The 13,467-nt window shown below is 41.4% G+C and overlaps 2 protein-coding genes across 3 annotated transcripts in view; one reads left to right on the forward strand and one right to left on the reverse strand.

Moving 5' to 3' along the window:
• Nucleotides 1-13,467, forward strand: part of LOC117942232 (multiple epidermal growth factor-like domains protein 6) — a 51,488-nt gene that overhangs the window by 22,257 nt on the left and 15,764 nt on the right. For both annotated transcript variants that reach the window (XM_034867594.1, XM_034867595.1), the window contains 12 exons: nucleotides 1,161-1,283; nucleotides 1,986-2,123; nucleotides 2,262-2,384; nucleotides 2,683-2,805; nucleotides 2,892-3,140; nucleotides 3,294-3,422; nucleotides 4,744-4,872; nucleotides 5,398-5,526; nucleotides 10,618-10,752; nucleotides 11,055-11,189; nucleotides 12,323-12,448; nucleotides 12,785-12,916. In XM_034867594.1, the coding sequence (XP_034723485.1) occupies nucleotides 1,161-1,283; nucleotides 1,986-2,123; nucleotides 2,262-2,384; nucleotides 2,683-2,805; nucleotides 2,892-3,140; nucleotides 3,294-3,422; nucleotides 4,744-4,872; nucleotides 5,398-5,526; nucleotides 10,618-10,752; nucleotides 11,055-11,189; nucleotides 12,323-12,448; nucleotides 12,785-12,916 (1,671 nt within the window). The remainder of the gene's footprint in view (nucleotides 1-1,160; nucleotides 1,284-1,985; nucleotides 2,124-2,261; nucleotides 2,385-2,682; nucleotides 2,806-2,891; nucleotides 3,141-3,293; nucleotides 3,423-4,743; nucleotides 4,873-5,397; nucleotides 5,527-10,617; nucleotides 10,753-11,054; nucleotides 11,190-12,322; nucleotides 12,449-12,784; nucleotides 12,917-13,467) is intronic.
• LOC117942233 (EH domain-containing protein 2-like) lies at nucleotides 5,631-8,810 on the reverse strand. Its single transcript, XM_034867596.1, has 6 exons — nucleotides 8,443-8,810; nucleotides 8,148-8,324; nucleotides 7,821-7,918; nucleotides 6,974-7,386; nucleotides 6,714-6,878; nucleotides 5,631-6,613 (listed from the first exon to the last, which is right to left on the reverse strand). The coding sequence occupies exons 1-6, from the start codon at nucleotides 8,661-8,663 to the stop codon at nucleotides 6,053-6,055; spliced, it is 1,635 nt and encodes a 544-aa protein (XP_034723487.1). The 5' UTR covers nucleotides 8,664-8,810; the 3' UTR covers nucleotides 5,631-6,052.

The raw sequence follows: 13,467 nt of genomic DNA on the forward strand, positions 1-13,467 counted from the left end.
CACACACACACACACACACACACACACACAGAGCAGATATATCAAACAGCCTCAAAAACTTCACACAGTTTACAGTAAGAGGATGACATTATTATTTTTCCATAACCTACAGCCACACTAAACCTCTTTTTGAAAGCAAATATGCACTACAACAGATACGTATTGAGTTGAGGCTGATGAAACTATTAGACTGGGTAAACCTTGTCCACTCTGCCGGCAGTTTGGTTTGACCCTGCAGCTCGGTCTGGAAACCTGCATGTTTAATTCTCCTGCATCAGTTCACAATTTTGCTGGAACCAATCACAAAGTGGCTTATCTACCTGGCGTGCTATTGGCGGGTTTAACATGATGACAGTAGAGAAGCGACCAAATAGCTTCTTGTTTACATTCAACATAGCTGCCAGTGAACACCAACAATGCGCAGCAACCCGTTGATGCCGCTGTCACTTCTGCATCACCCGGATCATTGGTCTAATTGGTTGAAGAACTATCCGATTGCGTATAGAGTCATTTGAACTGTGCCTGTTGGTCAGGCCTCTTGTGCAGAGATTAGAAAAAACACAGAGCAGACTCCCCACTGCTGAATCTCAAATGTATTGAGTTTGGCTTGGGCTGGTGATAGCCAGACCAGGAAACTACAAAAAACAAAAAAGGTATTTGCTACATTGTTTGGAAATCCTGGCCACATCCAGATATCTATGGGAGCATTAACAGTGTCAGAAGTAGTCCCAACAAAAGGTATTGTTAACTACAGTACCTGAGCCCAAAGAGCCTGAGACCCTTGACGTGTGTGTGTGCGTGTGTGTGTGTGTGTGCGTGTGTGTGTGTGTGGGGGGGGGGGGGGGGGGGGGGGGGGGGGGGGTGCTGAGTTTATGTATGAACTATTTGTGTCAATGTACATTTGCATCTGTTTCAAAAAGTGTGTTTTTATGTAGCAGCGTGAACCATAAAAACCCGGGCTCTTCTGGCCCTAAGAGTAAACTAGGATTTAGCCAACTGTCTTAGGTTAAAGAGGACAAGAAAACATACATCAGCTCTTAAATGCTCAATATTGCCTTGAGATATAGATTCTTGTGTTTTGTAACTGATCTTTGATAATTGCCATCATGACTTTCCAATGCTAATGTGATTTTTCTTTTGTCTTTTTGTGTCTCGTATAGACATTGACGAGTGCAGTTCAGGCCATGCCAAGTGTTCCCACAGCTGTGTCAACATGCTGGGCTCCTTCAGCTGTGTGTGTCGTCCGGGATTTGAACTTGGTGCTGATGGCAAGCAGTGCTACCGTAAGTAAAGACTTTAGAAATGAATATTAGCCTTTCACATTTCTTTGTGCAAATGAGAAAATCCTCCTAATAAATTTGGCATGTGAATCCTAAAACATACTCATGATGCACACTTTAACTACATTTGCAACAGATTGTTTTGGTCTCAAACTCACCTTCTCTAAAAGAGAAAACACAACAGTATCTATTTTATTTCTTGGCAACTGACACTTTAATGTGTCTGATGCACTGCAATTTGTTACCAACAGAGAGAACTAGATAGAGCAGACTCACATTTTAAGTTAACATTGTTGAATGTTCATTTGCTTTATGACTGCAAAATAAAATGCTGATAGAATTAAGAGCATTGCGTTTAAGCTGCCCTCTAACTTGTATGCTTGCTTGCAATGCATGAAGTCTCCTATCCTTAAAAACAGTTTAAAGAAATTTGTGGAATGGCTAAAATAGCAATCCTCATGGAATACATCCCAAATGTTGATTGTAAATTCATGGCTGTAGTAGGTAAGTTTACTTAAAAAAGCACAAAGAAGTGTACTTTACCTTTCTAATTGCATTGTAATTTGAACTGTGCTTCAAATGAATTTTTTTTTCTCTCCTCATCTGCAGAGGAGACAAACAAAAGATATTAGTAGTAGTCCTCAAATATTATGTTTCAGCTCTGGTTATGTGCTTCAATTGTGGTTTTGGGCCTCTCTCCTCCAGGTATTGAGATGGAGATCGTCAACAGCTGTGAGAAGAACAATGGAGGTTGCTCTCATCACTGCGAGCACACCACCAACGGTCCGTTGTGCTCCTGCAACCACGGCTACCAGCTGGACCGGGACAGGAAGACCTGTGTAGGTAAGAATTCTTCTTCTGAGTCTAGTTCTCTGTCTTTGTTTCTTTACTCATTTTCTTACATTTTCATTGTGACTCTCTTCTTGTGTCTTTCTGGCCATTTGTCGAAACCAACTCTACATCACTGCGTGCCCTCCTCAGATAGTGATGAGTGTGTCAGTGGAGAATCCTGCTGCCGTCACTTCTGTAGAAATTACCCAGGCGGCTACGAGTGCAGCTGCAGAGCTGGCCACAGACTGAATCCAGATGGCTGTGGCTGTGATGGTAAGAGGACCAGACTGTTTGCATGGGGCTTTTTAGTGTTTTCTGTGTTGTGGCACAGTTGTGCAGGACACGCAAAACACAACGTTTTGCTTACTAAGGAGCAAACTTTATGCAATCTAGAGGAACTGCCAGATGGGTAGAAAAAGTTCAATTAAATAAGTGTTATAAAGTCAAGCAAAAGAAATGTCTTCATCTGATTAGAATTTCTTTTAAAGGCCCATCTGCGCACCTACTAACAATGGCTTCACTTGGCTTTTTTTATTCTCTTAGCTGTGTTGTTTGTGTACTCTTCTGTCAGACATTGATGAGTGCCTAGCGGAGACCTCGGGCTGTGAACACGACTGTGTCAACACCCTGGGTACATATGAATGTTTTTGTGAACTGGGCTTCCGTTTGGATCGGGACCAACACTCCTGCATTTGTGAGTGAGATTTGTATTATAGTTATAGTATAGTGTTTCATCCATCTACAATTGTTTGACTCCAAAAAATGTACGGGTGTGTTAAGCTCTGTATGACAGAGAATTGGAAGAAGAAGATGAGGAGGAGGAGGAGGAGGAAGAAACAGATGAGCAGCTGGAGGCCCACAGATTACCAGACCTGCTGTTCCGCAAGGCTCCTCAGCTCTTACAGTACACAGCAGCCTCGCACTCCCGTTATGAGAGTGATGATGATGGTAGCGATGGTGGTGATGGTGAAAAAGCAATGGAGATCCAAAGGGAGCGTCGAGGAGAGCTTAGACTGGACAGCAGCATAGGTACAGTAAAAAGCCTGTGACAAAAGAGTGATGGCACTGTGATGAATGCCTGGTGAGAAATGAATTTGATTGCATCCTATTGATTTATTAAATCTCCAGACCAGGAAGTAATGAAAAGAGAAACCTGTCTTCAGTTGACCATTTCTTTTTCAGTGTGTCTAGATGGCTCGTTTGGGGATGACTGCAGTGTGAGCTGTGAAGACTGTGTGAATGGAGTGTGTAGGGAAGACAGAGACCAATGTGAATGTTCAGCTGGATGGACTGGAATCATCTGTAACAAGAGTACGTATATTTAATCGGACAATCTAGAGTTACATCTGTGATTTTTCTTCACTACACAAATTCTTCAGTGGTGCTGTAGTGGGCTAACGAAACCCCGCCTTCAGAACTCTCCTCAAAATTCTTGAATGTTTTTCTTAACAGCATCTACATACTTAAGTTTTCATTCAGGATGTCCTGTAACTATTTGAAAAAATAGTTTGGCTTTATAGGAAATACCTTTATTCCCTTTTTTGCCGAGAGTTAGATGAGAGGATTGATACTGCTCTTTGGTACATGGAGTGGCATCGATCTGCTCATCTCACTTTTAGTAAGAATGTGAATAACATGAGGTTGTCAAACTCTTTCTTTAAAAATTTGGGGAATATTCAATTTTGGAGAATATAAAAACTGAATGTCTCTCTAGCCAACACACACACAAACACACACAACCTGTTTTTCCCCATAGGTCTATTTGAACTACCCCTAGCAATGTGGTCTAGTTTTAGAGAGAGATGAGATAGCTCCCTGTGTGCAATGATCTAGGGCCATGTATCAAAACCTGTCGGCTCCTCGGTGTGGGAGGCTGGGTTGTTTATGGGCTCCAAACCACAAGAGCACCGGGGGAATCAATCTGTCTGCTACTGGAGCGAGGCCAGGGCCCACGGCAAGAGCACAGCCTGAGGCCAAGGATGTCCACTACTGGGTTAGAATGCATGCCTCCATGTTCCCATTCGGCTTCATGATTAATGGCTGTCTTTGGTCTGAACCCAAGTCGGCTGGTAATCATAAAAGGAGAACCACGTGGGACAAGTCCGTTAGAAGCAATATGTCACTTTTTAGAAACATGCTCCTGAGGTGGCAAAATTCAGATGCACACCCTGGAGATGATGATTCTATACATGGATAGCATTTAAGCTCTTCTTGCTCATTCATTTGTATTTTAATTGTGACATATTTTCAATGTCTGTAATACTGTCACCTCCACAGATTATTTTAAACTGGCTTATCTTCAGCAACGTTAAACTGCTGTAAAGAAAGAGTGACATGGAATTTAAGCTGAATTTTCCTTGATGGATTGTAACACTTAAAACAGGCTAACAAGGCCAGAGAGATTAAAAATGTCAGGAGGGAAAGGGCACTCACCATGGGGAAAGACAGGACGGAAGGCGGAAGTGTTGACTGATTTCTTAACACTAGAGTATAACATTACCTTTTGCTGGTTTTACTTTCCTTTCACTCATGTGAGTCTGTGTTTCAATGTCAAAGGATTTCCCCATATTCTGATTCATTAAGGCATACTGCGACTGAGGTGTCAATGCTCTTTCCTCCCCCCCTTCTCCAGCTTGTCCACAGGGCACCTATGGGCAGGCCTGCAGCAGCCTATGCCGTTGTCAGAATGGAGGCTCGTGTGACCCTGTAACGGGGAAGTGTTTGTGCCCCCCTGGGGTACGGGGCGTGCTCTGCGAGGATGGTTTGTACACACACACACACACACACACACACACACACACACACACACACAAACACACACTGTTGTGTACAACTACCAGTCTCTGAAATTGGTGGTCCCAGGCATTTTTTGCTTTTGCCACTTACTGTAATATGAAGCAATATCTTCTTACTACCCTGTCCATGTTTGTGGATGTCTGTTAGACATGATCATTCATTTTCCAAAATAGTTTCATTTGAATATTTTCACAATTTTGCTGAATCTTATTTCTTACCTGGGCAATCATCTTGTGACTAATTTGGAATTTTGCCAGCGGATCCTGATCCCCAGGTTGGGAACTACTGCTCTTCCTTATACTTTAGTGTGTGCTGAGTGTGTCCAGACACTACCACAGATGTTGTCTGAAAATTCCTAATGAGCACTCTATTAAATTTTTGTATTGTAATTTTGTACTGTAATCTTGTTAAAATGTTGCTCTTATCACAGTGGTGCTTATTTTACAGAATTGGGCATCCTCTACTAAAATGGCATTACTCATGTTTACAGGTTGTCCAAGGGGTTATTTTGGGAGGCACTGCAGAAGAAAGTGCCACTGTCCCAACAACGGACATTGCCATCATTTGTATGGAGGCTGTCTGTGCTCTCCGGGACTATATGGCCGCTTCTGCCACTTGTGTGAGTACTAACTTCATCATAATACCCACTGTACAATGGTAATGGTAATTATGGTGACAATGATGGTGATGATGATGAAACTATCACAAACAATGAAATGATAGTGGCTAATCATCTCTACAATTTTAATAAAATTGATAAAAAATGCATTAACATTATGTGAGATGAGGAACTGTTGTGTTTAAGGCAAAAAAGAAATATAGTATTTATTATATATGGCATAACTTCTACCTACCATAATTCTACCTAATTGAAGATAATTGCTGCTGTATTTTTATCATTCCTGTGAATATTTTAAATAATGCAAGAGAGAAATGAGACAAAAAAATAGGATGCGAAAATGTTGCATTGATCAAACCTTCAATGGTAATTTTAGGTTTTGGTAAGATTTTGATTCATAAACACCTTCACAGGTTTATGAACAGGGACTGTAGTTTTTCAAATTTCTATTACCAAATTAGGTTATATGTAGGAAGTCATGTACAAATAATGTACACAGAACCACAGCTTCCTCTCAGCGTCATGTTTACTCTTCATCGCTCGCTGTACTTAATCGTTTTGACGGGGGCACGAGGTGAGACGGCAGCTCTCGGGGGAGCCAGTGGCCCTCCAGTTTTCCCTCAATAAGGTGGACTGCCAGAGCAAACTCCTCATTGTCCAGCATGCCATCCCCATCTATGTCAGACAGTCTCCAGATATGAGCGAGCACAGAGTTGGGCAGAAGAGTGGTCGTCATCCACTCTTTGACTTTGGTGCCACTCAGTTTGCCCCCATTTGGACTGAGATTGTAGAAAATCTCATCGTACTTTGGCTTGTATTTCTCCACCGACCACTCATCTAAATCGGTCTCACTGCTCTCATCTTCTTTTTTGAGTTCCTTGAAAGGATCTCTCTTGAAATGCTCAGGCCTGAATGTTCCCAAAAATTCCCCGTCCAACACACTGGGGAGGGATTTCTTCCTTAGTTCTTGTTGTTGAAGTAAAGGCACCAGGTTGGCTATGTCCGTGGTCAGGAGTTTATCCAAGGAAGCCATCAGACTTGGTTTCAGGGTCTTGAACTTTGAGAAATCTTGACCCAAAAGTTTCTCCTGGAAAGGTATGAAATCACGTTAGGCTCACAGAACACTTTTAAGTAAATACATTTTAATAATGTGGTATTCAGGCAGCAATGAAGGAGTATTGTTCTACCTGCATCTTGGTGCAGTCGGGGAAGTCTCCCGCTGGGACTTGATGCTGTTGCTGTATCTTGGTGAAAATTACAGGAAGCTGGTAAATCAGATTGTGCTTCTTGCTTTCTTTGCAAAAAAGTGTTGGCATCTCTTGCTTCAGATAGCTGATAATGTGGGCATGTGCCTAGGAAGGGAGGGAAAAAATCACCACATCTGCATCTCAGCTTGTCAGTATATATGTACCGTATGGTTCAGAGTTAAACGTATGAGATCTCTTACCCTAACCAAGCGTGCCCTCTTCACCAGGTCATTCAGCTTGCGTACTGCAGCATTGCTCGGCAAGTTCCTTATGTCGGCCAACAGATCCTCCTCCTCCAGCTCAATCAGCTGGTAGTGGTCACACTTCTGCCTGGGCTCTGACCAGAAAGATCCAATGTAAACCCGCAAGATCTCGGGGGTTCGAAACACTTTTCCCAGCGACCACATGAGGGCGCCGTACACTCTCATGAGCTGCTGCGAGTCCACCCTGTCAGCTTTGTTAAGAACTACACGCAACTTGTCCTCATAGCCACACAGGGCCCCAAAGGCCCGAGTGAGCTCATCAGAGAACTCTAGTTTATGTGCATCGAACAGCAGGATGATTCGATCCACACGCTCTGCAAACCAGCGCAGCACTGCTGGAAAGTCGTAGCCTGGGGATAAGGAACAAAAACACAGGGTTTTCGTTAAGACTATTTAATGGGGCAAGCATCACTGCCTCAACACCAAGAGGAACATACATATCCCAGGGGCCCTCACTGGTTGCAAGCCATTTTAGTTACACCCATAGATTAATGCATTCATAAAACAAAGTGAGGACTGCTCAGTTACTTACTGCTCATCTCCACCTAAGTTAGTCACACTGCTTTCATTTGCTTTGCTTCTGACTTCAAATGTTTGAATTATGTTGGGCTAAAATATTATTATTTAATTGCATCTGTTATGACTCTTCTCTTGGCAGGAATTTACATCCTTCCGAAAGCAACAATACTTTACAACTGTCTAAAACTGAATATATGCGAGTAGAAGAAGAGCCATTAATTCTACGGACATTAAAAAAGGAAATTAGCAAGGTAGTTGTACTTACCTCGACTTAGTTTTCTTTTAGCAGCAGTTAAGATGCCTGGTGTGTCGATAATGCTGACACTCTCGAGGACTTGATTTGGCATCTGGACACACTGAAACCTACGAAGAAAAAAATACATCAACACAAAATATTAAAAACTCTACTATTTCTCACTAGCCTTTATTTAAATGGTTGGAAATTGGAATAGTTTGTTTTAGTATTTTATATGTTAATGAAGGCAGAACATTGACAAAAAGAAGTAAGAGAAAGAAAAATGTAAAAGGAGGAGGAACACCTCCACCTTCCTCTTTCTTCCTTTCTCTCTTTTTGTCTGTTGATTCCTGTCACCTGTTTAGAAAAGCATTTCCAAAAGGGTCGAGGTGGCGAAAGGGCTTTTTGGGGTCCACTGTGAGGGCGTTGCCAGGGATAAGTCCTTCCATCTCTCCATACATGAGGGCAGTGAAGCAGTCAGTAGTTGGCTCTGGCCCAACTCGGCTACCAGGGAAATCTTGTTCTATGAGATACCTAGAGTCCAAAGCACCATTATCAACATTATTACCGCCAAACACAACAGCACCATACATTCAGTGGAGTACAAGCACAAATCTGCAGTTTTATATGGCGTGGATGTTTTGATTCTTACCTGATGAAAGTTGTCTTTCCTGTTGAGTACTGTCCCATCACCAAGACCATTGGTTTGTTATCAAACTCTGCGTCCTCATAGCTCGGAGAATGAAAGTGATGGAAAGAATAGTATTTCTCTATCGGCATCAGCCTCTTATGATAAAGATTTTTCAGCTCCTCTGTCAACAGATTGACGTCCCCCAGTGTTTTAGGGTTGCGCCTAAGCTTCCGGATGGACATGGCGATGAGTCTCTGCTCTTAATTTGTTTCTGTGGAAGCTGCTTACTCTTCTAAGACCAAACCGATCGATGGAAGAATGTGCACAAGGAATATTTTCAGATTCTCACAGCTGTCTGCTCCATCCTGCAGCGGGACATTGAGAGGGTGGAGAGGGTGTAACCAGAGCCTGCAGCTGCACCTAACATAAAGCCATTGTCGAGAGGGACAGGGTGGAGTGAAGTTCAAATTTTTTTTTTTTTTACTAAGTAGAGAGAATCTTGGCAAAATGCATGCAGCTTGTTCTAAACACTAAGTTATAATGTGGCAGTACATCAGTTTTAAACATCTTACTTAAAGGTGACCTGCCACTCGTATTTCATTACGTTGCGGTAATGTCTGACCATGAACTCTGTAACATTTTTTGTTGGAAAAATGAATGGTTACTTTATTTCAAGACATTTTAGCGTGGTATAGAAAGCCTGCAGGAAGACTCAGCTCAACTTGTGCCAGTTCTTATTAATTTCAACAAGCTAACCTGCTTGACTCTGATTGGCTAACAGCTAGCCAATGAGAGCCTGGCTATCAGTATCGTTTGCCCAGCGCAACCGGCCAAGCTCATGAATAATAATGAGCTATGGCAACATGACATCTGACTGACTAGTTCATTTTCACATTCACAACATAACACAAACACATATTGAACTAACATTTCAAAAAATGCAAGTAAAAACGGTTTTGTGTGGCGGGGCACCTTTTACACTATTTGTTCAATGTGTCTGGTAATATGATTAAATTTGCAGACAACCACAGACAACACAACAAAGTTTGTAGGAACTTGTTAGATAGTTTGCCTGGTCTTAAATTAGATCAGTAAGTACACAGTAACGATGAATGATGCATTCTTGAAATCCTGTAAGACAGGAGGCAGTGGTCACACAACTTAAACTGGCAGAAGACTGATGTTGTGATAACATGGTGGTTGGGTGTGTTCATTTAGCTCCTACTGAAACACAATCTGTTAGGAGAGAAAGTTTAATTTCAAAATTTTTGTCTAAATTAACTATCACCACCTTGACTTTAACAAACAAAAGTTGGTATGATGATTTATTTTCTTTGCTTAACCTTAGACAAAATACTTATTTGAAGTTGTTTTAGGGCTGTAGGTGTGCCATGTTGATATTAATATGTCTATAAGCAAAACTCAAATGTGTATATTTTTGGTACGCTACCATACATGGGTGAGTAAGTATTACCGTCCTTTACTTCAGTAAAAGTAGCAATGCCACAGTGTAGAAAAACTCTGTTACAAGTAAAAGTATGTGTGTATTTTTGTCAAACTTAAGAGTATCAAAAGTAAAAGCTGTCATTGTGCAGTAAAATGGTCCCTGTCAGTGTTTTATTTTTGGATTAATATTACTGCTGCATTATTGTGTTACATTTTACTGCTGTAAAGTTGTACTGATTTTAACTACTTTATACAACTACAGCAATGGGTCATGTAATGTAAGATCATCATATGATTGTAGCATCACTGTCCTGTAAGAACCACGTATCTCTAAAAAGTCAGCTTTTCACAAACAACATCAATCACGGCTTTGTGACAATATTTTCCAGCTATTCCAACAGCATTTAAGAATATCTAGCTAAAAAATGTGTTCATCAGAAAAACTCTTTGGAGATACATGGTTTTCAATGGAGTACTTTGCAATTATGTGATATAAATATAATATTTTTACTTGTTAAAGTAAAATTAAAAGTTCTATATTTGACTCTGAGATGTAGTGGAGTGAAAGTTACAAGGAATGTTGTTAATAATTGTAATCAAGTAAAGTACAAGTAGGCTAGAATTTGTACCTAAGTACAATACTTTAGTAAATGCACTTACATTCCTCCATTGATTGTCCAAACATGAAAACATTGTGGATCTAACTTGTGCTTTTTGTCTGTTTTCAAACTGATCTCGTCCGCCTCTTAGCTTGTCCCAGGTGGACGCATGGTGCCGGCTGTTCCAAGGAATGTGACTGTTTTCAAGAACATTCCACTGGCTGCGACCCCAAAACAGGGAGCTGTTTCTGTAAGGCTGCATATCACGGCCCACAGTGTGAGAAAGGTATAAACACTTCACAAAAGATCTGTCTCATTCATTCAACTATACAGACCCAGCATGCAACTTCCGATCCTTGGAATGAAATGGTTTTGGTTTTTCAGGTAAACTGCCTAACTTGCACAGCAGTTTTGATGTAATGGTCTATAATAGAAAAGCAAAGAAGTTGCTGTGACTCTTAGAGACATAATTAATTTAATCCTAATAACTTGTCTGTCAGGAAAGGACCATCCTGCATAGTTTCACAAAATGCTTGGAAATGTGTTTTAAAATTGTCCTTTAATCGTCCCAATTTTGTTGTGTATTAGAATGTGTGCATGGCTTCTTTGGTGCACTCTGTGAGAAGCAATGTGACTGTCCAGGTGGAGGGCCATGTGACCCCAGGACCGGAGAGTGCAGCCAGCAATGTCCTGCAGGCTTTCATGGAGAAAAATGTCAGTTAGGTGAGACAAAAGGCTACTTTTAATGGATGGTGTACATGAAAATACATACTGGATATACTATGTGTGTTAAGGTACAAGTGAAACAGACTGTAAGTAAAAGGAGCAATGTCTAGTAAAATTTCTTTCAAACATCTGGCATGCATCATGAGATTCTTTTTTATCTATTAAGTATCTTCCAGTGAACACCCCCCCCCCCCCCCCCCCCCCCCCCCCCCCCCCCCCCCCCCCCCCCCCCCCCCCCCCCCCCCCCCCCCCCTTGACTCCACAGCGCTCTCATGTGGCTATAACCTTTATAGTAAAGGATCATTGTATCACTGCAAGCATGTGTTTGGATATGTGAAGTGCGTGGGCTTGCACAGTAACACATGCGTCTGCATGTGTGGTTATTGTTTGCATACTTCATACTTGTTTGAATGCCCTTTCTGATGTCAGCACAGTTTTTTTATAGATGAGTTTCTCAATTTCTCCACCTTTGTTAATGTGCCTATACATCTTTCTTGAATCTTTCAATTCATTTTCTGCTGCCTTTGATGGATTGGGTGGATTTAGTGGATGAAATAAATAACACTTTATTTTCTAATTCACCTTGCCACTTCAGGTGCTCTTTTATTACTAACTGTACAACCAAGACATTAGTGTGCCTCCTCATCAGGGTTTCCTCTGGCTGTTAACTCGGCTGATTGATGGAAAGCTCAACCCTCTGTGTTGTGATATAAAAGTGATACTGAATATTGTTCAGGAACCTCTGATAAAAACAGGACTTTGCGCCTCTGTGGAGTGGACAAAGATAACACAGCAGAGTTACAGCATGTCAGCACTAATGCACAGTCCAGGCCTGAGCTTGCTGGGTTTGTCAAAGCCAAATAGAAAAACAGCAATCCACATTTTCTGGATTGTTTTTATCTGAAGTTGCAGGCCAGGTCATGACAGGGGTAATTTACTTCAGTTACTACTGCAGAGGCTATTTGGCAGAGGCTGAATAAATAAACAGAAAATGATTGAGTATCTCTAAAACTTCCCTTCTGCAGTTCTCTTTTTGCAACGTTTTGCAATCCTTTGCAGTGTGTGTGTTACACAATGTACTGTAACTGTCGTTGCTGCTTTTAATGTTTTAATATGTTGTGTGTTGCTAGGCTGCCAATCATTGAGCTATGGCGAGAACTGTCGTCTGACCTGCGACTGTGACGGAGCTCCTTGTGATTCCGTAACCGGACAGTGCACTTGTCCTTCTGGAAAGACAGGACCCTCTTGTCATGAAGGTACATACATTTTGTATGCTTCTCATGTTCCATTAAAATTATGTGTTAGTTTTAGAAAATGTTAGCCTAATTATGTTGTGGCAGACTATAGAAAATGTGATGACATGCGATCAAGATTGAGGACATGTGTGCACTCTCTGACCTCAGATTGTCATTAGCCCACTGAACTGCCCGTATGCATTCTTTGGTGCCTGTCTAAACCAACTTGCCATTTAATAAATTTATCTCCTAAAATATTTTACCAAATACCAAAAAGACTTTAAGACTTTACAGAGAAATAAGTAACATAATTGGTTGACTGCTCACTTAAACTGAAAGATACTTGTTGCTCCACAGACTGCCCTGATGGATTCTGGGGGTTGATGTGCCAGTCATCTTGTCCTAACTGTGAGATTACAGGCTCCTGCAACAAGCAGACTGGTGTGTGTGACTGCAAACCGGGCTTCACTGGCAACCTCTGCCAAAGTGGTGAGTTTTATTCCCATTGAGACTCAAAAACATACATTAATTAGTATCGGTATGTCTCATATAAATACATTTAACAATAGTGTGTGATGATTATTTGAACTAATGTATTGCAATTTGTTTTGGTGTTTAGCGTTCAATGTACCACTGGTGGTTCGAAATTGGGATCATGCATCATTTCTCGGTTTTGATCGCGTGTAACTTTTTCTGTATCTGTGGTGCCAGCACGTTCCAATGGACCTGGTTGCTAGCGAATAGCATGATTCTATCAAGAGATACACTCAAACTAAGCCAATCATATCGCACAGCCCCCATTGGGCCCACGTGGGAAAGAATGACAGTAGAACGCACCAATTAGAAGGACAGGTCATAAAACTGGCATCCCTGTGTAGCCAGTAAACAGACGAGTTGAATGGTACCAGACATGGCCAACAAAACCAATCCGTGAGTTGACTCCAACTGTCTGAAAGCCAAAGATATGGCCTTCTTATAGCATTTCAACATTTCATCAAATTATGATTACTTATTCCTTTTATCTATGTATCTACTTATTT

The sequence above is a fragment of the Etheostoma cragini genome, chromosome 3, assembly GCF_013103735.1.
Source record: "Etheostoma cragini isolate CJK2018 chromosome 3, CSU_Ecrag_1.0, whole genome shotgun sequence".
NCBI classification, from domain to species: Eukaryota; Metazoa; Chordata; class Actinopteri; order Perciformes; family Percidae; genus Etheostoma; species Etheostoma cragini.

What these genes read in the sequence shown, in the direction of transcription:
- LOC117942233 (XM_034867596.1), bottom strand. Translation starts at nt 8,663, where the DNA reads ATGTCCATCCGGAAGCTTAGGCGCAACCCTAAAACACTGGGGGACGTC. An exon ending in GGAAAGACAACTTTCATCAG is followed by an intron (nt 8,325 to 8,442) that starts GTAAGAATCAAA and finishes TTTGGACTCTAG; the next exon opens with GTATCTCATAGAACAAGATT. An exon ending in AGAGGGCACGCTTGGTTAGG is followed by an intron (nt 6,879 to 6,973) that starts GTAAGAGATCTC and finishes CTCCCTTCCTAG; the next exon opens with GCACATGCCCACATTATCAG.